The sequence below is a fragment of the Poecilia reticulata genome, chromosome 19, assembly GCF_904066995.2.
Source record: "Poecilia reticulata chromosome 19, P_reticulata-male-v2, whole genome shotgun sequence".
Lineage (NCBI taxonomy): Eukaryota > Metazoa > Chordata > Actinopteri > Cyprinodontiformes > Poeciliidae > Poecilia > Poecilia reticulata.
The window spans coordinates 21,996,450-22,022,870 of NC_088848.1; the positions used below are offsets into that span (position 1 = coordinate 21,996,450).

The 26,421-nt window shown below is 40.8% G+C and overlaps 2 protein-coding genes across 5 annotated transcripts; one reads left to right on the forward strand and one right to left on the reverse strand.

The window, feature by feature from the left end:
• Positions 1-1,012: 1,012 nt before the first annotated feature.
• rangap1b (Ran GTPase activating protein 1b) lies at positions 1,013-8,081 on the reverse strand. 2 transcript variants are annotated; one of them, XM_008437874.3, is made up of 16 exons: positions 7,955-8,081; positions 7,541-7,664; positions 7,302-7,429; positions 6,727-6,786; positions 6,464-6,643; positions 6,248-6,382; positions 5,297-5,455; positions 5,088-5,201; positions 4,878-4,977; positions 4,633-4,717; positions 3,905-4,061; positions 3,707-3,781; positions 3,522-3,624; positions 2,340-2,428; positions 1,326-1,447; positions 1,013-1,135 (listed from the first exon to the last, which is right to left on the reverse strand). In XM_008437874.3, exons 2-16 carry the CDS (start codon positions 7,650-7,652, stop codon positions 1,051-1,053), a joined length of 1,704 nt encoding a protein of 567 aa, XP_008436096.1. In that variant the 5' UTR covers positions 7,653-7,664; positions 7,955-8,081; the 3' UTR covers positions 1,013-1,050. The 2 variants fall into 2 exon arrangements, with proteins under 2 accessions (XP_008436096.1, XP_008436097.1); XM_008437875.2 differs by having other exon boundaries at positions 7,541-7,661; positions 7,955-8,061.
• Positions 8,017-24,867, forward strand: zc3h7bb (zinc finger CCCH-type containing 7Bb). Of its 3 annotated transcripts, none has more exons than XM_008437877.3 (21): positions 8,017-8,095; positions 9,383-9,444; positions 9,543-9,579; positions 9,686-9,883; positions 9,979-10,137; positions 11,552-11,692; positions 11,767-11,809; positions 11,887-12,125; positions 13,249-13,534; positions 14,413-14,471; positions 14,578-14,677; positions 15,950-16,111; positions 16,197-16,402; positions 16,505-16,605; positions 16,734-16,915; positions 17,467-17,546; positions 17,766-18,028; positions 18,104-18,209; positions 18,353-18,461; positions 19,036-19,169; positions 21,082-24,867. In XM_008437877.3, the coding sequence occupies exons 2-21, from the start codon at positions 9,383-9,385 to the stop codon at positions 21,115-21,117; spliced, it is 2,703 nt and encodes a 900-aa protein (XP_008436099.1). In that variant the 5' UTR covers positions 8,017-8,095; the 3' UTR covers positions 21,118-24,867. The 3 variants fall into 3 exon arrangements, with proteins under 3 accessions (XP_008436099.1, XP_008436100.1, XP_008436098.1); XM_008437878.3 differs by lacking the exon at positions 8,017-8,095 and adding an exon at positions 8,450-8,717 and having other exon boundaries at positions 11,887-12,116; XM_008437876.3 differs by lacking the exon at positions 8,017-8,095 and adding an exon at positions 8,451-8,717.
• Positions 24,868-26,421: the final 1,554 nt, after the last annotated feature.

Genomic DNA, 26,421 nt, shown 5'->3' on the forward strand with positions numbered 1-26,421 from the left:
AATCCAACGTGCAGCGCTAAGTGATAAAGATGTGATATTGTGTTTTTGGAAAGACAACATTGCGTATTTATGCTGGTCACATGACGTATATGTTTAATGAACAGATTGAGATTCAGCTGGACGTTTGAAGCAGCAGGATGTCGACTGCATTACAAGGACTGATATGCTGTTTTACATGGCACATATGAAATAATGTTTACATTTTTAGTTTTTAATTTACAGTCAGAAAAGTGTTATTTTCTTTGGACATAAAGTAGCTTTCTTATTCGTTGCCTCTATAGATCTGGTGGTGGAGATGTTTTTTTTGTCGTAATTATGATGACAAAAATAGATATGGTAAAAATGAGCTGCTTCGTTGATTATTGGCCAATTGCACAGTCAGTGCCAGCTCCCAAATAAATGACAAATATCGGCCGACAAATTAGGCTTCCTCAAATCTTACAAAAATTATTGGCAAAAGCATTTATACCCTTTGAGATTCTTCATCTGAGGGCACCAAGAACATTTTGACAATGTGCCATTTTCCTTTGGCGTCACAATTATGCGTCACTTTATATTGGTCCATCAAAAATGCTGTGGTTTGATTGCGAATAGATGTGAATACTTTTGCAGAGCGGCGTACATTTAAGCAAAAACAATGCAACCTGATTTTGACAAATTGAAGTTTTCTTGACATCCCTGATTCAACCTGAGTTTTTTTTTTTTTTACATCAATAAAACATGTCTGCCACCTTGCAGTTAATTTATCGTCTTTCTAGCATTTGCTTGCCTACTTCACATCATATCGTCTACTTCAACTGCCTATGCGTGGTTTGTGTTTTTAGTATTTGGACATTTTGTTTATAAAAAATATATATATATATGTCACAAGCAAAAAGTCAAAAAATAGAGATTAAGACATTGCATTTTGTAAAATATACAAATCAGGAGGCATAAATAGTGGCATTACTTATCCCTTTGTTCAAGTGGGAAGTATCCCTGTTGGTTACATATCCAGATAAATAAAGAACAGTGTGTTTATGTCCCAGTGTTGGTACTGGCTTTAATCAGTCAGTGGTACTTGTGGCTTTTCTTCTCCAGAGCAGAGCTCAGCCTGTCTCTGGCGCTGCTGCAGGACTTCAGAACATCACCATTTCTGCACAGAGAAAAACAAAGTATGAGACTAAAGCCCCACTTCTCCAACGAGCGCATTCATTAAGATAAATGAGTCCGATTAAAATTAGACTGTAAACGGAACTCCACCGATTTCTGCACGATTTCTCAGAGAGCAGAGAGCAAGCAGACTGAAATGCCTTCAAAACAGGCTGGTGATGGTGGAAGATTACCTGGACAGCAGAGTGTGCAACACAGAGGCGTGGTCCTGAGTGAAATACTCCTGCTGGACAGCATGTTCCAAACACAGCAGCTGACCTGGGACCAGTGGCACCTTCTTCACTTTGCCCTCTCCCTAAAACAGAAATTATATAGTATTAGAGATAGGCTAAGATTTATTTTTTTAATTAGGAGAATAAAGTCATGATATTAGTAAAAATAACGAGGTAGTATTACCAAAAAAAATTTATTACATTATCAGAAAAAAAGTTATTTTAATGAGATGAAAATCTGATGCGACTCCATGGTTCCTTCTTTGAAATAAACTCGTTTGTTTACATGCTTTCCTGCTACTGATAATCTGATTACAAATTTCCTTATTTGTAAAACCGATGCCAAAGCTCAAATTCACAAGATGCTCAACATTCCTCATTTTACTTATAATTATTCTTCAAGGAGAAATAAAAAAAAAATAAAAAATACTGTTTTACTGTCCTGAAATACAACCTTATCCTGGTAACATGACTTGCATTATTACGATTGTATTCTGGTAAAAATGTAGCTTCATTACTACTTTATTCTGTTAAGATTACCACTTCGTTGTCACTGTATTATACAACTTTAATGTCACTGTTGCATCTTCCTTACTTGGTTAGGACTTTGTCGCCTTATTATGATTTTCTCACTGCTTCGTTTTCTGTTTTATTCTGAGTATTTTCGTAATACTATAATTATAGCCAAAATGGGAAAAAAAATTATCCTGGCCCTGATACGTTGTATGAAAATGTCCATTTGACTTAAAAAGGAAAATAAAAGCTAAAAAATTGAAGTTTTAAAATACAAAGAAGAACAAGGACAAATCCTTTTTTTTTGATGGCTTGAAAATTAGCATTTTTCTTCGGATAGTCTATCTACCGATTGGTGACAGCAGTGCTTTTGTATAATGAGGGGTTTTTATTGGGTTTTTTTTTGCAATCCTTCAAAAAAATAAAAAAAATAAAACTACAGACTGCTGAGATGTACTGCACCTTCAGGACTCCCATCATGACCAGCAGGGTGGTGAGGAAGCAGTGTGACTGGAGGGCGGGAGCAGAGAGAACCTTCCTCAAAACACCATCTGTTAAAAAACGTAATGATGGTTACAAGCAACATAGAAAAACCTGAAAAGAGCTTCACTCTGCAGTTAAAATCCTATTACTTCCAGTTAAACCAGATATTTCTAAATGCTTTTCATGAAAAGATATACCCTATTTATCCACATTATCTAAACAGCAAAAAACTGAAAATTTAAAAGGGGCCTGCCAAAGTGTGCGTGTTGGTTGGAATCCAACGTTCTGATGCTAAAAAATAGCAACAATGCAAAGGTGAGCTTAACTGGTGTTGATAGCATGTGAGGCATCGCCAGCATGCTGATTTCCATTGATTTACTCCATTCAGTATGCTTCAATTGGTCAAAAATGAGTTAAAATGCTTATTTTAACTGTAAGGCTAATGCTAGCATGTAGAATGTCTAGCATGTTGACAATATTCATAAGATGTGGGTTATCACTAGCATGTTGACTAACTTTAACTTACTCCACTCAGTATGCAAATATTAGCATACATGTTAAAATGAGAAAAAATGCTAAGGTTATCCTAGTCAGTAGCATGTGGGGCTATCACCAGCATGTTGACTTACTATATTCAGTATGATAAACATAGCTGTTAAATCATAAATTAGCTAAAATGTTTATTTTACTTATAAGGCTAATGTTAGCATGAGCGCTATCACTAGCTTGATGAGCAACTAGGAAACTGGGCAAAAACTTCAGAAAGCTGTTGGGTGTAGCTTGTGTACACAAATGTTTGACCCAAATCATACATTTAGCAAATAATGGCACTTTAATGCAAAGTTGTCACTTTTAATGGACTTTCAAGGCAACTTTTAGAGCAACTTTGCATTAAATGTGCAACTATTTATTGAATGACACTTCATGACAACAGTCAAACATTCATAAAGACTCTTTCATGTTCATGACAGGTGTCATGTCAGTCTTATGCACACCCTGTCAAATAAAGTGTTACCAAAAATATTTAACAGGGAATTTTGCTGATCAAAAATGAGCCGAAACAGGAAAAATTCTGTTTCGTGTCTGGAGGTGAAAACAAAGATGTCTTTTCATACAGGTTTCAGCTCCTGTATGAAACTTGTATTGCACAAGTGGTTTTACCAATGACTTCAAAAACAGCTGTGTTAGCCTCAGCATCCTGGCTGTGCAGGGATCCAATCTTCAGAAAGAGCTCTGCAGCTTTGTTTGGTTCAGACACATTAACCTAGAGAAGAGAGAACAGAGATGGATATTTAAAAACTGATTTTACCAACACATTATGCATAAATAGAGGAAAACAAACTTGCCTCTTGCTGAAGGTTCATCTTCATATGAGACAACTTTTCTGCTGAGGGGTTACTGAGGAATGACAGGATTTCTGCCTGAGGGTTTAGAAAAATAAATGTTTTTAAATCAAGACGTCCAAAGTGATTAAGAAAAAAAAAAAAAAGAAGCTGTGGCAATCTAATATTGGACATATTGGTTATGCAGGTGACTTTCCGTACTTGGCTCTCAGATTTTTCTGGGCTTTCTCCTCCGTTCATTCCGTTTTCTTTCACAATTTCTTCACACTCGCCCATCTCATAACATTCATCACTGCCATCACTATCGCCGGCATCGCTGTCTTCATCTTCCTCATCGTCTGGCTCACCCTCATCCTCACTGCAGACAAATAGAGAAGACAGTGATTTTATTTATTCCTCATTTAGTAAAAAACAAACAATGGATGGATGGATTATCCTATCAATTATTCTGATGACTAACAGAACTGGCAGTCTTCAGATTTTTCGTTTAACTTTCCTGTTAAGCAAAAGGTGCTCAACAGGAAATATATTTTATTCATTTATGTTTTTTACAGAAGTTAAAGAAGTGAAGCTAATCTACCACTGGGGAATATTACATAGTACAGATTTACAGTCAGGTTTTTTGTTTTAATTCTAGATGCTAAATGTATACATTACTGTACAGTTTTGGTTTAATTACTGCTCTGATTGTGTTGTTCTTTCACCAGTTGGCCTTTGTGAGTCTGTATCCTCCAGTTAACAATAAATCAATAATTTAATTAGTTAAAGATTAGTTACTTCAATAATTTATTCATCACAATTAATCTGATTAATCATGACATTTACTTTATGACATTTAATTCTACTATTCACATGCTCATGGAATTAATGCTACGCTTGCTTCTGTAGTTTTATCTCCATGACGACCAAGTGTTGGACAGATGCGTTACCTGAGTGAGGCCAGCAAGTCTCCTTTGTCCACATTGTCCAGAACTTCTCTCAGGACATCACAGCCATCCTCACCCAGACAGTTACCTGTTAAAATGCAGTTTTAGACTTTATTCATATTAACCTGTCTGGTTTCATACAATTTTAAAGCTTTATAGTCATAACTATAAAGACAAATAAGTTCCATCTAAAATGTCACCAGGTGGCATAGCCACAGGTAGTGCAGTCCACTGGTGTGTACTCGTACCGTTCAGATTGACTTTCTCCATATGAGGTTTGTCCATGACGGCCTGAGCGACCACGAGAGCCGCCCCCGCTGTGATCTCACCGAATGACAAGTTGAGTTCCTGAAGACACACAAGAGCGCCGTGAAGCGCTTCAGCACCATGAAGTGCCATGAAGCATCATGAAGCATCATGAAGGCTTCTGGCACAGAGGAGCCAGACGTTTCACTCACCTTCAGGACCGGCAGTCCTTCTGTCAAAACAGCAGCGAGAGCGATGGCTCCTTCGGACCGGACCAGACAGTCGCCGAAGTTGATCACCTGGATGTTCCTGAGGTGCCTCAGAGCCTGCAGAGTCAATATGGTGGGCGTGGCTTAAACACAGGGGGTACAAAATGGATTCCTCTGATAAGGAGTTTTTTTTGTTTTTGTTTTTGTCTCACTTGGGTCATGGCCAGCGTTCCCCTCTTGGTGAAGGTGTTGTCGTTAAAGTTGAGGACTCGGAGCTCGGGGTTGTGACGGATGGCTGAAGCCAACGCCATCACACCGCCGTAGTTTATTCCATTCTGAGGCATGTGGATCTCCTCCAGGCTGCCCATCAGCTTAGATTATAAAATATATATTATAAACCATAGCACGGCTATTAGCAACGGCAAAATTAAACCTGTAGCCAGGTTAGCGTAGCAACTTTTTAACTTAGTATATTTTATAATAGCCAGGCATGCCACAATAAAATTTTTAGCTGAATGATAAATTGTGATAAATGTTATTTTGAGACCATTTTCAACAAATACAATAATAATGATGATAATAACAGCTTATTATTCGTTTTTGGAAGTATATCCACTCATAGGTAAAACAAACAAACAAAAAAAAACTTTCACTTCTAAACAACATTCAACACTAGAACTGGACAACATTTAAATATACAAAATAAAAAACAAAACAACAATAATTAAAATCGCATTTTAACTGGAAAGTGTTTTAAATATCCAAAATAACTAAATAATACAACCGAAACAACAATAACTAAATTGGATTATGAAATCTTGTTAAACAAAATTGTATTTCAAAAAATAATAATCATTCCACTTAGACGGAGAAAACAGGCAGAAGTGGCAGGAAGTGCAACCGAAATACTTTGTGCCGAGTGTCAAATGTTTGCAGCGTTTCTCAAAATGGCGGCTTTTCTGTGATATTAAAGGGGAGCATCTCTCTACTGGCTGTTGTCCACATGGAAATGATCACGTTCATTTTAATTAATTATGCCATGAACTGATTTATTGCTTATCGTGACATGCTTATAATTTATTTAAAATGTTAGTAACATGTAAACATGTAAAACATGAATGTGACAATTAGAAAGAAACAGATGGAAAGCTCTGTTAGTCTACCTGGAAGGCCTTGGCCAGGGCACTCGCCCCATCGTTCTCCAGACGGTTTCTCCCCGCAACGAACACTTTCAGCCTCAGAGCAGATCCGACGGCTGTTGATTTCTTGTGGCACTCGATAAGAGCTTCAGCCAGGATCTGTTGGTATAAAAATAAGAAAAGAAACCCCTTTAGTTTCTGTTCAGTTGTTGAAAGACGCCGTCTTTTGCACGGACTCACCTTCCCCCCTCCTATTCCCATGCCACAGTTGTTGAGTCTCAGTTCCCTCAGCGTGTGGCAGGAGGGACTCTTCAGCAGCTGCTCAATGGCTTTGACGCCATCAGGCCCGAAGGCGTTATCGCTCAGGTCCAGCTCAGTCAGCCGGGCACCAGCGCTCATCAGTGCACCGCTCAAACACATCTAACAAACGCACGTTGGGATTATAAAATAAACGCAGGAGCATTAAATGATGGGGGAGGGGAAGAAGATGAAGCTTTTCTCACCAGAGCGGTGGGGATTTCAGAGCGGAGCCTTCCTGTGAACATGTCACTCCAGTAGCATCTCTGAAACACCCAATGATTGACAAAATCAACACAAGTCTGGGCCTAAACAGGAAGAAAACGCCTCTTTGGGTTAAAGAGTGAAACACGTTATGAACAGGAAGGCAACAAAAAGTCGGCTGGACGAGTTTTGTTTGACAGGCCATGACCACTTGGTCAAAAACTAAACATTTATTGTTTTTTTTCCACAGTCAGTGAACACATCACTACCACTTCACACTAACACCAACACTCTTCTGGAAACAAGTTGCTATAAAAACATGACTCATAAATTAGGCGTTTAAAATCTTGTCAGAGGAAAAAAAAACACATTATTTTTTTTTGAATATGACCATTTTACAGTGAGGTGTAAAAGCCTTTCGCGCTTTCAACATTAAAAATGTTAGGCAACTGTCACAGTTAAAGTAATAAATCTCTTTTTAAAATTAGAGTCTTAGTGTTTGGCAAACCTGCAGGCAAATCCAAGTGAAATCCGTTGTGTGTTTTCCTTTGACAGTGAGATATGAAGCGATGCGTACCTGAAGCTGGTCTTTGCTTTCAAGAGCTTTAGCGATGGCTTTGGCAGCTTCCACTCCCACAGTGTTGCCCTCCAGGCGCAGGGCTCTCAGACCCGGGTACTGCTCCATCTTACCGAGCAGCTCCGCCACTGAAAACAAAGACAGCAGCTCGTCAGATCAGAGGAGGTGAAACAGAAATCGAACGGTTCCAAAAAAAAAAAAAAAAAAAGAAAAGAAAAGAAAATGTCACGTCTTCTGACCTGACTCTGAGTCGTCGAGCTTCAGTCCCAGACCTTTAAAGCTCAACTCTCCATCACCAACGTGAGTTTTTGAGAGAGCAGCAGCCAGCTGAGCGATGTCATCTGAGGCCATGTTCTATACCTGCTGAAAAGTCGAACAGAAAGGACGGGAAGTAAAGAGAAGTACCACTACGTAAAACCCCGTCAGGTGATGCAAATATTTATCAGTTAGCCGATAGAGAAACCGGACACCCAGAATAAGTCTAGAAGCTAGTTGTAATAGCTTTACCGGTGCTAACTACCGGTAAGTGCGCAGCAATAAAAAAATAATAATTAAAAAAGCCATTTGGACAGACATGCCGAAGTCGGTTTTTCTGTCTCAGCGTTAACAATAATATAAACTCTCGTCAGAGCATCACAATTAATTAAACTCACCTTTTAAAGACTTATCAATTAAGTTGAATATAGAAACACGCGCTGCTTCCGCGCGGCGTGCCAGTTGCTAAACCTTCTGACGTCACGCCGCCCCAGTTCGATGTTTTCGTCAGCGTCGTTGTCAAGCAGCTCAAACAACAGGTACGTTTGCGCCATCTGCTGGCTCTTTTGTAAAACTGTTCCATGGTTTCCTTTCAGTCGCAGGTGCTTTCTCTTACTTTGGGATTTTAAGGGAACTTGGTCTTGAATTTGTTGTATTGTCACCATCTTCAGGATAAGACATTCATCACACTTCTGCTACATATTTTCTAAAGTCTCATAATACGACCAATATCAATCAAGAAACGAACAATCTTTTATTTTCCTTCAACTTTGTCTAACTGAAATAATATATCCTTTAAACTTGGTTTCCCTGTACTCTGGCTTAACTCTCCATATAAATCAGTTTAAACTACCTGGAAAACCCTGATTTTTAAAACTTTGAGAGGTTTTGCTGCCATCTTCTGGTAGCAACCGGATCTGGAAACTTGTTGCGATTTAACCACTGGCTGAAGCAGCTAGCCGCTAGCTACGTGAGGAAGCCAGTCCAGTTCGTAGCTGAAGCAGAGAAACTGGTGTTGGTTCCACTCTCCAATGACACGGATACTCACCGTACAAAAATGCACCTGGTTATTGACTGATATTCGGTCACCCAGATTCCCCAACCTTTGTCTCCAACGCATCGGGGAGCTAACCCTGATCTGAAAAGCGCAGTAACTTCTCGGTGAGTTGCCATGCTATGCTCTGTAAGGGCTTTGGCTAATTTAGCCAACTAACTTACTTGAACGTTAGTTAAATCCCGCTGGATAACTCTTCAGCTGTATTAGATAATACACTAGTTACAGAGCGGCTGGTGTTGAACGCGATAACTAGCCTTTACTGCTTTCTTCATTAAAGCTAAATCTGAGTTAGCCAAAATTAGCAATTAGCATTAGCTGGCTAACAACCCCCGCCAGGTAAACTCAGGTGGGGGGTGCTTATAGTAACTGAATTAGCTACTTTCTCAATTCATATTGTTTATTTATAGTCAGTGTAAAATGTAAGTTAGCAGATAACACGTATGTGTGTGATGTGCTGACTTACATTAGCAAATGTTGCTAAAATGTTGTTTTCTTGTTGCCATTTAAAATCATCTGCCTTCAGTTGTATATATTTTTAATGAACAAGTAGCATACATGTGGTGATTCATATGGTTAATGGAGCTAAGCTAATTAACATCATCATTAGTTGAAGACAGTTACTAGGATTTGTTAGCCTCTATCTATTTACAGGCCTTCCATCATCACAGAATAAAAGTTGTTTCCGAATCACGTTTGTGTCAAAACTGAAGATATTGCACATTTTGTGGAGTTTTCAGCCGTTTGGAGTGAGTCATGTTTCTATCCTCAGATGATGGATCCAGAACGCCAGAGGCGAAGAGAAGAGATCCAGAGGGCAATGAGCTTTATCCAGTAGGAAGCATAAAACCGACCCAAAGTTTCACACCATAGCCAAACCAAACGCTAAAGGCATTGAAATCCTAATATGCTTTCACTTTCCCGTCCATCAGGTCGTCGTTGCCCTTTCCTGAACCAGAGAGTTATGAGGTCAGACTTGATCCTTGTCTGCAAATTGTTGATCTTTGTCTTTCTCTTCCACCTTGACCTATTTAATACCTATTACACTTTTGTTCTTTACCTACTTTCCCGTTAGGCCTTCCTGATGCAGTTGGTGTGCAACTTGCTCGACGAGGGGAACTGCTGCTTCCGAGACGGCGACTGGCGTCAGGCGGCTCAGCAGTACGGGGAGGGGGTCAGCGTTGCCCGCTACGCGCAGGCCGAAGCCGTCATCATTCCACATGAGCTGCTGGAGAGCCTCTACGTTAATCGAGCCGCTGCCTTCTACCAGATGGTGAAGCCGAATACGAACGGGCAGAGTGGATTATCTACAAAAAATGTATTCTGAATGTGAAAACCTGATAGTCTATGTTCTTTTTACCTTTTCAGAGGGAGTATGAGCGGGGCATTCAGGACTGTGAGAGCGCACTGTGTGTGTCGGAGGGCAGCCGCAGGGCTTTGTACCGAAAGGCACTCTGCTACAGAGAGCTGGGGCGGCTCAGGGAGGCTTACGAGAGTGGAACCAAATGTCTGCTGACAGCACCACATGTATGTATTTGATATTTTTATCACGGTTTCCGGCAAATATATTCGGTAAGGGTGCACTGATAAATCTGCTCGGATTTCCTTAATTTTCTTTAGATCAATGATCGACCTCTAGAGAATTGGCCCCTTTTTCTCTGCAGCCTAAGCACTGCTGATTTATTTCAAGACTTCGATCACAGTTCAAGAATATCCTAAGTTTGGTTTCCCAGTTCAGGTGGCTGATGCAGATGCACATGTAAAATTAATGTTAGGGTAAAATTTTCCCTGAAGACATAATTAAAATCTTAAAATGTGAGGTGCAGCACAAAGTATTCATCCAAGTTTTGCCTTTTAATTTAAGTTGATTTATTAGTAATAGAAGTAAAAAATAGGCCTGTCGGTCACAATAAAAAATGTAATTGTCCCAGTAATTACTGCGATAAATGATTGAAATTGTTGCTTTGAGACAATTTTAAAGTAATACATTGATAATGGCAAGACAATACAAGTTAGTTCTCTCAAAAATCAATAAACTTCTTTTTTTTTAAGAACACTTAACACCCCCAGATATTCTTACTATCCAAAATAAAACATGACAACCAAAAATAACAAGTGGGAAATGGAAACCACACACAACAAAAAACATAAATACAATAGGTTATGATGTCTCTTTAAATAAATTTGCCCTTCAAAAAAAAAATCTCAGTCGTCAGTCGCCCCCAGCCAGCTCATTTTAATTTACCATGCAATTAATTGATTAGTTTTTTATTGCGGCAGGCTTACCAGAAGCATCCAGTTGGTTTAGTTAAAATGCAAACATTTAATCAATCAAGTTCATTTGGTTCAAAGTATCTTACATCATAAATACACAAAAATAGAAAGTCATTAAAACGACATATAGGCACTAATTGAGAAACCGGTTTGATAATGATGTGTGCTGTTATCAAAATCATCAATACATATCAATATGTTGGTCAGTGCTCTATTTCTTTTGGTTCATCTCTAAACAGGTGTGTTTTTGGCCTTGATTTAAAGGAACTCTGTTTTTTGTCTGCTCTGCAGTTTTCTGGAAATTTGCTCCAGATTTGTGGCGCATAGCAGCTGAACAAGCTTTGCAAAATAAAAGCAAGAGAGAGCAAAATCCTGCTGTTGCCAAAAAGACAGGAAAGAAATCTAGAAAAGATGATAAACCTGAGAATGTTGGAATATTGTCTGCAGAAATCTGACCGCTTTACTTATTACTTCAGAATATTGTGTGCTTTAGTTTGCTTAACAGGTAAATAAAATCATAAAGTTGGTTTCAATATAATTGAAAAGAATTGGATTGTTTTTGGCCGCTATGCCAAAACGTTTGAACATATCAGCTCTATGTTACTTTGCTACTAGTAGAAAGCATCGACACCCTTTCCAAACGGTCTCTTTCTGCCTGATGCTGCAGGATGTGCTGGTCATCGACCTGGCCCAGGATCTGGCCAGCAAGTTGGGTCTGAAGGGCCGTAAAGCCTACATCAGCCCCCAGACCGAGTCAACCGCCACAGAAGGGGAGGGTCTCGGAGAGACTTCCCCGCCCACTGGAGAAGTAGGTGCTACTCACTCCCAGAACCCTACATTTGTCACGCAGCGATTTAAACCTGACGTTTTCCCGCTCTTTAGATGTCCTCCAACGGGCTGGAGTCCCTGGGCGACATGGGACCAGGTATGACGCGCCCGCACGATCCGAGTCCCGCTCCCGGCATTCCCGTTAAATGCTTTCCCCTTGTCTCCGGACTCTAGCGGACCTGTCCAACGCGCAGTGCATCCCCGCACCTCTGGCCACGCCCATTCCGGTGAGCGACGACCCGACGACCACGGTGGTGACCTCGTGCACGGAGCTGTCAGAGAGCCCCAGCAGCCAGACGCTGCCGCCCATGCCGTACTCTGTCCCGGTGTCGGAACACATGGACGAGTGCAGCAGCGTCATGAAGGACGGACTGGACAGCATCTTGGACTGCATGCCAAAAAAAGTTAGTGAGGTGAGGACGCTAAGAAACCGAGTCATCATCGAATGCTGGTGACATTTTATCAGGGTTTCCCCCGCAGAAAACTCGCTAAGCCCAGTCAGTCATTCATGTTTTTGAGTTAAGAAAAAAATACAATTAAAATAAACACAAATTGTTACACTTCAATTGTTTCATTCTATTTAAAGTGTCCAAAATCTTTTAATCTTTTATTTGTGATTTGTCACTTTATTTGCTGAAGTTGTTGGCGTGTAGAGCAGTAAAGACAGGAAGTGGTTCTGAATAATAAGAGACCTGACCTCAGTCTCCCTATGTGGTCACATACTGACCATGTTATGGTCACATACTGATTCAGTTATTGTGGAAGGACAATAAATTTCACAGAGAAGCAATTTAATCCACCTTTGCCATCACTGGCACTGATGTATATAAAAAAAAAGTATAATAACAAAAAAAACACAATGCTTATGGTGCGTTCACACCAAAAAAAGCAATATGAGCGTCAGACGCATCAGATTTACATTCAGAGTCTATGTGGAGGCACATCGAGGGCCGTTGCGTCGCGTTTCGAATGGCTAGTGCTGCGAGATTTGAACCGTTTGGAGCGTTTTGAGATTTTGAAGTATTGAGCGCATCTGACGCGCCCTCCACGCGCCTCTACATAGATTTTGAATGTAAACCAGACGTGCAAAACTCCAGGTGAAGAGCAGTGTTTTATGCGTTTCCCTTCTGCCACACGTCTGGATTGAATCTGTGGGGGAGTTAACAGGCTTCGGCAGCAGTTGACGGCTGCAGAAAAGGTAATGGAATGATTTGGACCAGCTGTTCTGAAATAGAGGCTCATCTAAAACATCTAAAGCAGGCTGGACTGAGGACTGGAATTAAGAAGCACTTGTGTAGAGCAAAATGTCAAGTGTCGGCATTCAAAGTGCAACACACGTCGAACTCGGTCGCCTTTTTGATGCGCCTAACGCTTTTGGTGTGAACGCACCATTAGCCTGGTGGCCCGCCAGGCTTGCAATACACCGGAGGAAACCCTTTTAATGCCACACTAAGTGAATGTTAAGATCATCACCTCCCCTCTTTTTAGCTCATGAGGTCATCAGTTTTGTTGCTTACGTACGTCTCCGTCCCCCAGAGTCCGGTTCAAGGTGCCATCCCCACCAACCTTCCCAACACGGCCGTCGGTCTTCGGCCTCCGTACTCGCCCAGCCTCCCGGCTCCGTCACCCCAGCTCCCCCCGGCCTTCTTCAGCTCCCCCATCAGCGACATGCCCCCCATGGAGCCGTACCCACCAGTGCGGGACCAGGGCTCCACCCAAGCGCAGGACGCACTGGGCAGCTTTTCTACAGGGGCCACAGATGGCGAAGGGAAAGGAGTCGCTGCCGGAGGGCTGGACTCGCTGTCTGAGTACACGCTACCTGGTGAGCCAGGCAGATCTTTGTGGGGCTGGGTGGTAAATCCATTTGATTCATTAATCACAGTCTTGATTTTTCAAGATTTTATTTCAGGAAATTCTGTGTGGGTTTTTTTTTATTTTCACACCAATGAACGCCTTGGTTCTCCATAGTTCAGAGAGATGTCAGTGTGCCCAAGGCCGCCATTTTGTTTTACGGCTTCTATTTATTTGGATTTTGAATTCAGGTCAACTCTGCGTCGGAATATTTAAATTTTTTTTTTTGTGTGTTAATTATATTATTTTATGAGGTAAAGCATTTTGAACCTCCTTGTTACTGAAAGATGCTATACAAATAAAGTTGATTGATGATTATCAGAATAAAGACGCACCAATACTCAAACTTGTTACATTACCCAAATAAAGACATAATATTACCATTGTGTTTTTAGGACAGTAAATTGAACATGAATACCACAGCATGTTCTGAGTTACAAATTTTTGAGAATTATTGAGTCGCTAAGTGATGCATTTCATTAATACGAGACAAGGAGCAGGATTAAATAAGTGTTCACTTATTCCTGCTCCTTTTTAAACAGGAAAGCAGTGGTAGGCTAATTATTTTGTCTTTGACTCTATGCACGTCATCTCTTGTCCTGCTGGTTACTTGCTGTTTTTTTTTTTTTCATTTAGTTTTTATAATAAACCTGTTTGAAATAAATACATAAAAATTAAATACCAGTAATGTGACAAAATGTGCAGAAGTTTAGGGGAGTGATGCTCCCAGCTGCTGTGGCGGATGAATTCGATTGGTCGCAGTGTTTTATGTTGGTGTGCTGCTGTCATCAGAGGTGAGTCAGCATCACTGCAACATGTGTCCATCAGTGTCCTTGTTTCTGTCTGCAGGGGGACGAGTGTGTCACAGCTTCATCCCTGGAATGCGCAACCACAGCGCTGGGCACACGGTGAGTAAAACGCTCATTTATGTTCCATTTTTAAAAAATCTTACTTTAGGGTTTTAGTTGTGATTATAAGTACGTCTAATTCTTTGGTCATCCGTTTCTCCTTCAGAATGGACCGGGAGGAACCAACCTCTCTCTTCTCTCCAGGAATCCTCTGGCTGCCACTCACGAGTTTCGCCAGGCTTGTCATGCCTGCTACAGCCGAATAGGTAGGATCCTTAAATATCACTGGTTTAAACTCAAGTTTGGATACTTTACTCTCTGTTCGTAACCAGATGTGGGCAGAGGACCCAGAAGTCGTACTCAAGTAAGAGTAGCACTACTACAACATATTTTTACTCGAGCTAAAGTAAAAAAATACTTGTCCAAAAAAATGACTTGAGAGTAAAAAAAGTATTTGGTTAAAAAGGTAACTAAAATGCTGAGCAACTGATCAAAATATTGATCATTTAATATTTAAAAATGACCTCATCAGACTGGCCAAAATGTAAAGTTATGTGGAATTGTTGGTATTTTATAGACCAAAATGTTTCGTTTAAATAGCATAATTACAAATTGACAACATCAGGCCAAAGAAACAGTTTTCTAAATCAGTTTCTTTCAGTGTGAAACTTTTGAAACTTTAACAGAAACTGCAGGTGCCTGTCTGTGTCGGGTGGATTTTGGTTGAAACAAACTTTGTTCTTCATTCACTGAAGTTACTCACAGTTGGAAGAGGATTCAGAGATTTTACTCCAATTAAGAGTAGTGATACTTCAAAATAAAATTACTCAAGTAAAAATACCACTAGAAGTAAAATTTTGCTAAGAAAAATTGTACTTCTATTGTCATAGAAGCATTTAGTTTTTATTGTCATATGACAGGGATTCCTGTCGTAAACTTGAACTGGGGGAGCTAAAACTCAGGTTAACGATTAATCAGTCACTAAATTAGTCGATTATTTCAATAATTGATTCATCACGATAAATCTGATCAATCATTTCAGCTCTATTACAGTTATGACAACTATTAATCTCCAGTAGGGCTCAATAAAGCCCTAAAAAAACTTACCCAACCCAATAGAATTAATTGAACTACATTCCTATACTTCTTCCCCCCCCCACTCCTCATCCCTCCCTCCTTCCCTAAAAGTTTTCCCCACACTCTTTTTCTTCACCATTCTATTCCTGCCTCTCCTCTCTCCCCACGACTACGCAATATTCTACGCAACCCACACAGCACATACAAATCAAAAGGTGGCGCCCTGGGGCACACCACAAGCACCATACACCAACCATAAAAGATAGTCCCTGTTGCCCAAGGTGGTTCTTGATCTCGAGTGAGAGTGCCTACATACCCTTTGAGGTACCTGAAGGGGCTGAGAAACATTCGTGGGGAGCCCGCAGCCTCAAAGAGTGAATCACCAACCTAAGGGAGATTTTTGAGTTTAATTGAAACGATCAGATGTAGGTTAGAGGGAAAAACTCTGCCCTCCTTTACAGGTCCTCGAGTGATGGACTACAAGTACCAGCCGGAGGCAGCTCACCGCTGCAAGAGGGATGTGCTGCTGTGTCGCCTCAGAAACACAGACGACCCCACCTGGAAGAGGATCCGCCCCAGGCCCGCTCGCAATAACTTCCTGGGGGCATTCGTTCTCTGCAAAGGTATCTAAATCTGCGTTTCAAATCGACTGTTGTATCGGCTTCGGCCCGTTGGGGTGGAATCTTCAACTTCTACCGCGTCCGACAGAGGTGCAGGAGCGCCAGGAGTGCCAGTACGGGGAGAACTGCACGTTCGCGTACTGCCAGGAAGAGATCGACGTGTGGACGCAGGAGAGGAAGGGAGCGCTGAGCCGAGAGCTGCTGTTCGACCCGCTGGGCAGCACGGAGAGGCGCGCGCTCAGTGTCACCAGGCTGCTGCAGCTCCACATGGGCATGTTCATGTTCCTCTGTGAGGTGAGGAGGGGCGGGGCAGGGCAGGAAGGGGAGGGCCCCCACTTTGACAAACACTGCTTTAATATATCAGTTTTCTTTTTTTTCTTCTTCTTTCTTGTGCAGGAATGTTTTGACAGTAAGCCTCGGATCATCAGTAAACGCAGCAAAGAGAACTTGGCGGTCTGCTCAAACCTCACAGCACGGCACCCATTCGACGATAACAAGTGAGCGAACGTCTGCGCTTTGTATAAATCAACTTTTTCCTTGAAACTTATTCAAATCTGAAAAGATGTGAAATTAAGATAATTTTTTGGAGCGTATTGCTCTGAATGACTGTGAATGGGACCTGCAGGTGCCTGGTCCATGTGGTGAGGTCAGCCAACGTGCGCTACAGTAAGGTTCGGCCTCTGCACCCGCTCTGCCAGTTCGACATCTGTCGCCACGAGGTTCGCTACGGCTGCCAGCGCGAGGACAGCTGCTCCTTCGCTCACTCCGTCATCGAGCTCAAATGCTGGGTTCTGCAGCAGGACACTGGTACGCAGCACACAGGAAGACATCCATCCATCCATCCATCCATCCATCCATCCATCCATCCATCCATCCCTTCCACCCTCCCTCGCTCTATCCACACCTTCCTCTCTCTCTCTTTCTATCTTGCTCTCGCTTCATCCATCCAGTTCTTTCTTCCTCGCTTTCTTTTGTCTCTTTGATTCTTTTTTCTTTCTTTATTCCTGTCTTTTTTGCTTCCTTTCTTTTCTTTCATTTTGTGTTTTTTCTTTTTCTTTCTTTTTTGTTTCATCCTCTTGTCTATTTTTCTTTTCCTTTTTGCTCTCTCTTTTGCCTTCTTTCCTTTCTGTTTTTATTTCTTCCTCCTTTTTCTTTCTTCCTCCTTTATCTCTTCTTTTTTTACTATCTGTTCTTTTTTTTCTTTTTCTTTCTCTTTCATCTTGTCCTTTTTCTTTCTTGTCCTTTCTTCTTTTTTTTTCTTCTTTTTTTTCATGAACAGTGTGCATGTTCTAACATGCCATCCTGTTAAATAACGTTGTGTCTGTATTTCTCTTGCTGTGTGTGGTGTTTGTCTCCAGGAATTACCCATGAAGAGATGGTGCAGGAGTCCAAACGACACTGGCAGAGGCTGGAGCAGAACTCCCAGAAGCAGCACAAGGTGTGGTTCAGTTTCAGATAGAGATGGGATTTAATCATGTTCCAACTCTAGTTGAGCGTGGGGGGAACAAAAATAATTTGAGGATGGCAAAATGTTTGGGCTCGTTAAACTTGGACAAACTTCTAATAATGTAAAGTTTTAGTGTTGAGTGAATCAGGTCTGTAACATGTAAGGATTCTTGTCTGTAGTAACAGTATGAAACCTCTCCTCCTCTTTCAGCCAATACACATATCCCATCCGGGCAGCAGCCTACCAGCAGTGGGCATGGGGGGAATGGGGGGCCTCGGGGGCGGGGACGGCGTGGTAGCGGGCGGAGTGGGTCCAGTAGGAGGTGTTGGGGTTGGGGGGCTGGTCGGAGGGGCGGGAAGGGGGCGCCCCCTCAACCTGAAAATGAAGTTCGTCTGTGGCCAGTGCTGGCGAGAAGGTCAGGTCAACGAGCCCGACAAGAACCTCAAGTACTGCACAGCCAAAGCCCGGCACAGGTAGGATCTGGAGTCCAGACCCGTCCGCTTCCTGACCCGCTTCGTCTTTTGACCCCGTCTTCCGCTCGTCTGCAGCTGGACGAAGGAACGCAGAGTCCTGCTGGTGAAATCCTTCGAGAAGAAGAAGTGGGTTGTCGTGCGACCTCTGCCCTTCTCACGCTCGTACCCACAGCAATATGACGTGAGTCCTTCCACAGTTCATGAAAAAAAGTACTTGCATGAAGGCAACAAGGCGAGCTGTAAAACTGAACAAACAAAAGACGGTGTTTAGTAAGTAATTGTAACCCTGTTGATGTAAAGTGACGTGTTGTCTGTGTGGAGCAGATGTGTGTGCATGTGATGAAGCAGAAGAAGTGCCACTACATCGGGAACTGCTCCTTCGCACACAGCCTGGAGGAGAGGGACGTGTGGACGTACATGAAGAACAACAACTGTGAGTTCCCACTTCCTCTTTACACTCTGTGATAAAGAAAGATCAGCTATGAAGAATGACAGAGTATGAAAGCCGTAAGGTTAAAAAAGAAAAAACAAATGCCATGGTCACAGGGGAGTAAATTTCTGCCAAAAAACTGAACATTTTAAGGGGTAATGGTACATTTTTAAGACAAAATTTACCGTTTTTCATTATTAAAGCCATATATTTACGATATAAAATCTATGGCTATTGATATTTGAAGAAATAAAAGTTTTCAGAGATTAAAAAGGCAAACGACAAAAACATGATGGAAATCGTTTAAGATTGAAGTGGTAAATTTATGGGATGCACATCTGGTGCATCGAATCGTTCTGAATCTGAAAAGCACAAACTCAGTCCTAACATCAGTGCAGTGTAGGGCTGATCTCCCTTCATCCAATTATCTCACCTTTACTTCACATCTGTTTGTTTACTATCAGAGTTGTCATTTTGTAACCTGAAGGTTCTTTAAAATAAAGATGAGCTTAAACCTTTCTTTGTTTTTGAAGTTATTGCTTTTTTTCGTCTTCCTTTTTTTTTTTTTTTCTTCCAGTGAGAGACATGCAACAGATGTATGAACTGTGGCTGCAGCTCACCAATCAGAACAGACGGACGGAGAACTCTGCTGTAACTCCGCCCCCTGACGACAAGCAGGTCACCATAACAGCAGATTACACAGAAAACCTGGTAAGTGGGTAAAGACCCCCACAACTAGAAATGCTGCTAGCAGTTTTTCTCCCTAGTGGTAGTAACAACCTCCTCAGCAAGTCAATGTTCTTCTTAGGCCTCTAGCGAGCCATCATTTGATGCAGGTGCGCTAAACCAGGGAGAGAACTAAAACATGCAGGATGCTGGCCCTCGAGGACTGACTTTGGACACCACTGTGCTAGACACTATACATGCTAGTGAATAGCCCTTGTGCTAATGTTAGCCGTACAGCTAAAATAAGACTTTTGCTTATTTTTAAGCCATTACCTACGTTTAGCATACTCAATGGAGTAAGTTAATATAAGTCCATGTACTAGTGACCTTAGCATTTTAGCAAATTTTAGCTTAGACAATATTCCTTGTACACTGAATGGAGTAAGTCCATGTTTGTCAACATGTTGGTGATTCCCCCACATGGTAGTTACTACATTTTAGCTAACCTTAGCATTGATGCAAATTTTCAGCATCAGAATGCCTGACACTTTAGCAGGTACCTTTTAAATTTCTTCAGAAATGTTCTAGTTTATTTCATTTATTTTTCTTTTAATTACAAAACCAACATTACATTTCTCTTTTAAGGTTTTAGAACAAAGTAAAAAAATAAAATAAAATGGAATTTTATCCAGCAAAACCACCATACAATACTGCTGTTCACATGATATACTTTGTTACATTAATTTATATTGCTTTCAATTAGAGATGTGCCGATTGATCGGCCACCGATCATAATCGGCCGATTTCCGTGAAAAAGTGTATGATCGGTGATCGCCGATCACGGTCTCTTGTTGCCGATCACACAAACCGATCACCTGCATCTCATTTCTCAGCCTGCCTGTGCAGCTGGTCTTCTCTTTCCTTCACACTGAGCAAACGCGCAGCAACAAATCCTAAGCGATGTGAAACTATAACGCACTGAGTGACTGGGGAAGTTTGCATGTTGCGGCGGAAAATTGAAGCACATGGGGTGAAGCGCGTCAAAATGCATCAACACGACGAATCTAGCATGACGGTCAGAAAGCTAAACAAATAACCCGCAAAATTATTTAAGTCTTCGAGCTGCGATGTCAGACGCTGGTTCTGCTCTCGCTGTTGAACCGCTGCTACGTGCTACAGTAATATTTGACAGACGGAGCGCCGCTTCTGCTCCACCTGGTAGTTAGATGCTGCAGCTTAAAGCTGCAGCATCTAACTTAAAAAAAAAAAACATTTTACATACGTATTAAAACTTTCGCTGTCCTAACATGAGACAGATAATCTCTGAAAAGGTAATCGATCTCCTCCCTGTTCTGCATAATTACTCTGCTCAGTCAGAAACAGCCACTCAGAACTAGCAGTAATCAGCTAGCCGCCGTGCTATCAGGAAGTTTTCATTCAGTAACTCTGGATTGTTTATTGTAATGGAACCTGTATTTGTCTTTGAATGTTAAGTTTTATACTTAAATCTTTTGGCAACGTTGAGAGGTTTTATTTTGACATTTTGCATTATTTAGCCGCTTCAGAGCCTTCATTTGTTTTCAGTCTGTTAAAGATAGTATTATTGATAGTAGTACAATTTGCACAATGCCTGTTTTGTTTTTTCTTGAAAAAAGCTATTTAAAATATTTTATCTAAATTAAGGTGAATTCATGATTCCTTTTTCCACATAATGTAACCGGTAGTGCTTATGATTAAAAAAATAATAATGTGATCGGTATCGGCAGGAAAAAAACCTGATCGGCACATCTCTTCTTTCAATGTTTTGTTTTATCTACCTACTTTTTAACTCTAATTTTGTTAAGAGAAATTAATAAACTTGTTTCCTTTTGTATAAGAATAAATAGATTTTATTGCATAGTAGTGGTTTAATTGTTGGTTTATCAGAGATTATTTTTTTCTTTTTGCATCATTGTAGGGAGGCCAGCATCTGTCAGATGGCGATGACCTCTGATGGTCGCTCGTTTTGGAAACGCATCTGATCATCGCTCAGACGGAGACGGCGGCGAGCTGACCCACGACCAGGCGCGGCCGAACCACCCGCCACCCTGCTAGTCGGACAACCTGCGAGACGGCAGCCGGGCGGAGCGCACTTGACGTTCGAACCCCATGATCACATATTCACACACTCAGACATTTACACGCAACACACAAACCCACAGGCACCAGTTATCACGAAGAGAAGGCTTCCGAAGCGAGACCTAAAAGTCGGGCTTTAACGTTTGTTTTGTTTGTTTTTTTGTCTTTCTGCAGGAATTCCACAGCCTAGTTTTCCTCTAACAGTCTACTTCCCTAATCTTTAGAGTTTTCTCCCCCTGGCAACTCTTTTCTTCTTCTTAGCACTGAAACGATTCACATTCGGCTGCGCTGGTCGCAGTCCGTCAATCTGCTTTGTTTTTAACGCTGAACCTCCCAGTGCTTCCTAATGCGAGCTGAAACTGTAAACCACTGGCAAAAAGAGATATCATGTGGACACGCCTCTCTAAACTTCAACAACCAAATCCTGCTCTCTTTCCTCTACAGGAATCTAAACGGAGAGATCAAACTAAATTTAAATGTAAAAATTTTATTTTATTTTATTTTTCTTTCCCAAGGGGAGTTGCGCTTCCTTGTTAATATCTGCCATATTGGCGGAAAAGTCTGAATGTAACGCCTGCACAGGCCTTCAAAAAACAAGGAAGCGAGTCGTTTAGGATGTTAATGTTGTAGAATGTATGTGCGCACACGCCCAGAACATTTTAGTTTCACATCGGCTGCTCCTTGCGTCAGATCACACAGACATTCAAGTTCCCCTCAAATATACACAAGAGAGATTAAAATGAATTTTTGACAACAAAACGTAAAGAAGAAGAAATTTCGTTCCTATAAACTGACTGAAGTTGGTGTAGGAGGAACACAGAAAACTTGATCCAGTTTTAAGCACATTAAGCATCCAGTTGCTGGCCTGTTTTTCCAAATAAAGATAGCATAAATGTTTTCTATGACTTTCTGGTTCAAGTGTTCAGTTGGAAACTCCTGCAGCCTTCAGTTTGGAAACCTAATGTTTGTCGTCTGATCCCCATAAGCCCCACATATTTTCTCCTCATTCGGTCAGAGAGGGCCTGAGACATGGAGAGGATTCGTGCCGCATACCGTGCCTAAAAACACGCGACACAAACACACACACACACACACGAAAACAGGCAGGAAACGTGTTGCCATTTTATTCTAGCCTCTTAATGTAGACATGAGAATATGTCTTTATTCAGCTACACGCATATTATACATACATATAATATACATACTACTAATAATAAATGATAACTTAGCAGTTAAGCTTAATAAATATGTAACCTGGAAAACTTGTATTGATTACATAGATAAACTTCTTGTTATTGAGGTTTTGCTATATGACTTGTATCGCCGAAATAGATGACTACAGTGTTTTTTTTGTTCTTTTATTTTGAAATGTTTTTTTCCTTAACTGTGGGTTGTTCCAGACGGGGTTAGTTAATTGAAAATAAAGGTGAAGATGGTCTACACTGAGAATAGAGGGCCAGAGACGAGGCCACCTTATTAATATATAAATACGGTAAAAGCAGCATTGATAATTGAAGACATTTTCATCTAATTATCAACTGAAACTCTGTGGAGCTTTATTTCACGGGTTTAAAGAAGACGATGCATGAAAACCGTAGAGTGGAATGTGATTATGTAAAAAAGCAAACAAAAAAAAAATTGACGGCCTCACACAGCTGCAGATAATGTGACTCGACTGCTTTCCGTAATCCTGCCTCCGTCCGGAACAGCCCAGGTATTAGCTTCCTTGAGGGGATCGTATTACTATCACTCCTAGTATTATGATGAATATGATGACTATAATTATTGCTATTCCTATTTCTCTTCTATATGCTATTGATATATGTATGTTAATTGCAATGTATACCTTTCTCTTTATATATGTATCTATGTACGAATATAATAATTGACAGTAATTACGCCTCTGCGCGCCACTGCGGACAGCTCTGTCTACAGTTTGATCAGTCAAGGATAGATCTGGACACAAAGGTGTGCAAAGAGGCTTGTATACTCCCATATAGCGCCTTATTCGTTATACTACACCTATAAGATACATACATACCCCTATTGTATAATCCTACTTACTATATACAGTATATGATACCTGATAACCTATGATAATACTTAGACATCCTTTATAAGATGTTTTAGATAAGAAACGGTGGCCTGTCTTTTTTTTTTTCTCTTTTTTTCCTGTGGCTGTGAAAAGTGCTGTGATCAGAAAATCGGTTTTATCTTTCGAAGATAAAAAGCTCCGAGCCGCACTCTTAACGCTCTTTATCTTTAACTTCAGCTCGACACACGTCCGTTTCAACATGAGTCCCAACCAGAACGGTGAGCAGGAACATTCATTTTGAAAATCCCGGCGGTTTAAATAAAATGTAAAGCCTGACGGTTACAGGATTTATTTTTCTTTTTTGACGTATGTATGACTTCAAGCCTCTTTTTAAAAGCTAAAAAAATAAATAATAATGATAATAAAGAAAAGCATTAAAGGTGAGTGTTCTCTTTAGTGTTGGCAAAAACCCAGAAATGATTATTTAAGTCATGACACGTCAGTTCTGCTCCCTATGTGTCATCTAGAAGGGATGTGAATCATGACAATAACTTTTTGAGGAGTGTTGTTCGGTTTCCATGTAATTCTAAGTACCGCTGACATGCTACTTCTCACCTTTTATAAAATTTTGTTTTTATGCATTTGTTGAAAATGTTTCTATGTTGTGACAGTATAGTGTGAGATGGTTAATCTGAAAAATAAATCTAGCTCTTGTGCCTTCTCCCAGTGCAAACTAGAAACAACCAGAGCCAGGAGGCGGGTCTTTGCGCTGTCAATCTTGCCCTTGTTTGCGCTGTAGAGCTTTTCCCCGTGAATGCGAAGACTAGTTAGCATGGCCACCGATGATGGTGCACATTTTTCCTGGAACAGTCAGCATTAACACATTTCACAGCAAGTTCACAGGGTTGATTGACAGCGCTAAGCCCCTCCCCCTGGCTCCGATTGGTTATTTTTGGTGCATTTCTTCAGACTGCAAAAGTAGCTCAGAGAGTAGGTGGAGATGATCAACATTTTCACAAATTTTCCATCTCATACACTGTCACAACATGGCGAGTTTTAACAAATATGTTTAAAAAAAAAACATTCTTTATAAAAGTTCTATACTGCATCTTTAAGTTAAAATATTCCCTTTGGGCTAAATTTTCCCTAAATAATTTGAAGGACTGTTTTAACTAAAAGAGCTTTCATTCTGATGCTCCTGAAGTTCATGACACACCACGTTGCAGTGAAATGACACAGTCCTCAACTAACAAACGGTCTTCTCTGGAAACGTTCATGTGACTCATGATGACCTGCTTTCCCTCCTTTGGTTGAATGCAGCTACTGAAGAAGTTCACCATCAGCTGGTCATCAGCATATTGAAGTTGTTTTCTGGAATTTCACTGAAGCCGACAGGGATTTGGAAGGGGAAGGAAGGCCTGTTTTTATACTGGTTTTATTTTCACGTTTTATTTTTTGTTACAGTTTTATGTGTTTGGTTGCTTCCTCAAATCTTCCTTTCCTCCTCCCTTGTTGGAAGTTCATGATTACACAAGTGGACCAAAATCTTTTGAAAGCATTCAATAAAATGTTTTAGCAAAAAAATGTAAAGACTGCGCTTTTTCTTTTTGTGCAAAGCTATTCACACCTTTGGAACTTCCATTTATTCACTTTGGAATTACAATATTTGTGTCTAATTCAGATTTTGTGGTGGTGTAAAGTGAATTATACAGTTTTGAACTTATTTTGTATAAATTTTTGGAGTCTGGTGCTGTTGACAGTCTTCTTGAGTTGTGGTTCTCTGCAGCTCCTCCAGAGATACCTGGGTGGCCTCTTGGCTTCGTCTTGTCCAGTTTGTTGCACCATGTTTAAATTATGGTAGTGGTTCTGTAACCAAAGAACAGAATTTACTCGGGTTCAGATAGCAGTGTACTATCAACCAGTTATGTTTATTACAAGTTACTGGACTGAAACGCATCCAACTTCGTCTCAATACTTCGTCATTCAGTTTTCCTGGAAAACCAACAAAGAAAAAAAAAACAACAGATCATAAGGAATCCTTTCAGGGTCTTTGGTAAGAATAAAATAAAATTAAAAGAAGCTGGCCAGGAAAATAAAAATGGTTAATGTAGAGCTCTATATTTGTGTGTGTATCTGATGCGTACGAAACGAATCGATGAAAGAGGTTGTTCTGGCTGGGATGACGACCCAGAATGACGATGGCAGCTGGCGTCCACAGACACGGAAAACTCCGCAGCCTCTCTCTTCCTCCGCAGGCACAGGAACACCTTCCCAGTGTTCCTTTCCCCAATATCGGCCACAATAATGCACTAGCAGGAAAACATATCAGGCATAAAGAAGTAAAGCGCTATGCAGAAGGTAGGCAGAGACTAGCATGTCTCTACTCCGCAGCAGCTATGAAACTCTAAAGCCCGGGAGTTCCCCTAGTAACTGCAGTCGGAACACTGCCGTAAAGTGATGTCGTACTTTGCTCTTTAAGGGACACTACCCATAAAGTAAAAACAATACAGAAAAGCAAATAACACAGAACAAACAAATAAAATACAGCTGGGTTACAGTTCCTGGGACATAAATCCTTGGATATTGTTATCTACCCCCACTGTCCCACAATTTTATCCTGACTTGTCTGGTGTGTTCTCTAATTCACGATGTTTGTTCACTAACGTTATCTGACAAACCTCTGAGGCATTCACAGAACACCTGGATTTATGCTGAGAGTACTTCACTTACATGTACAGTATTTGCAAGCCTCAATACCATAAACTTACTAGTATAACTACTATAACTTTATTCCGTTTTGTGTTAGCATGGAATTTCTAATAAACTTGCTAGCATAACTTCCATTGTTGTGTTTATTTTCATGGACTCTCGGCTACTGTAAGACAATTGGTTATAGTGGATTTTATTCATGGATATAACTGTAAAGATGGCTGAAAATAAAGCTACACTTTTTAGATTATTTAAAACATTAAGAGCCATATGCTTCCACTTCACGAATACTGTGCTACGTAAATGCTAATTAAATGCGTGTACATTTGTAATGTGATTTGGTTTTTCTTGTTTAGGATATCTGCTCTAACACCAAATACAGTAGCTATGAGGAAAGAATGTTGAGCTTTTTCGCACGTGTCTGTAGAACATCCT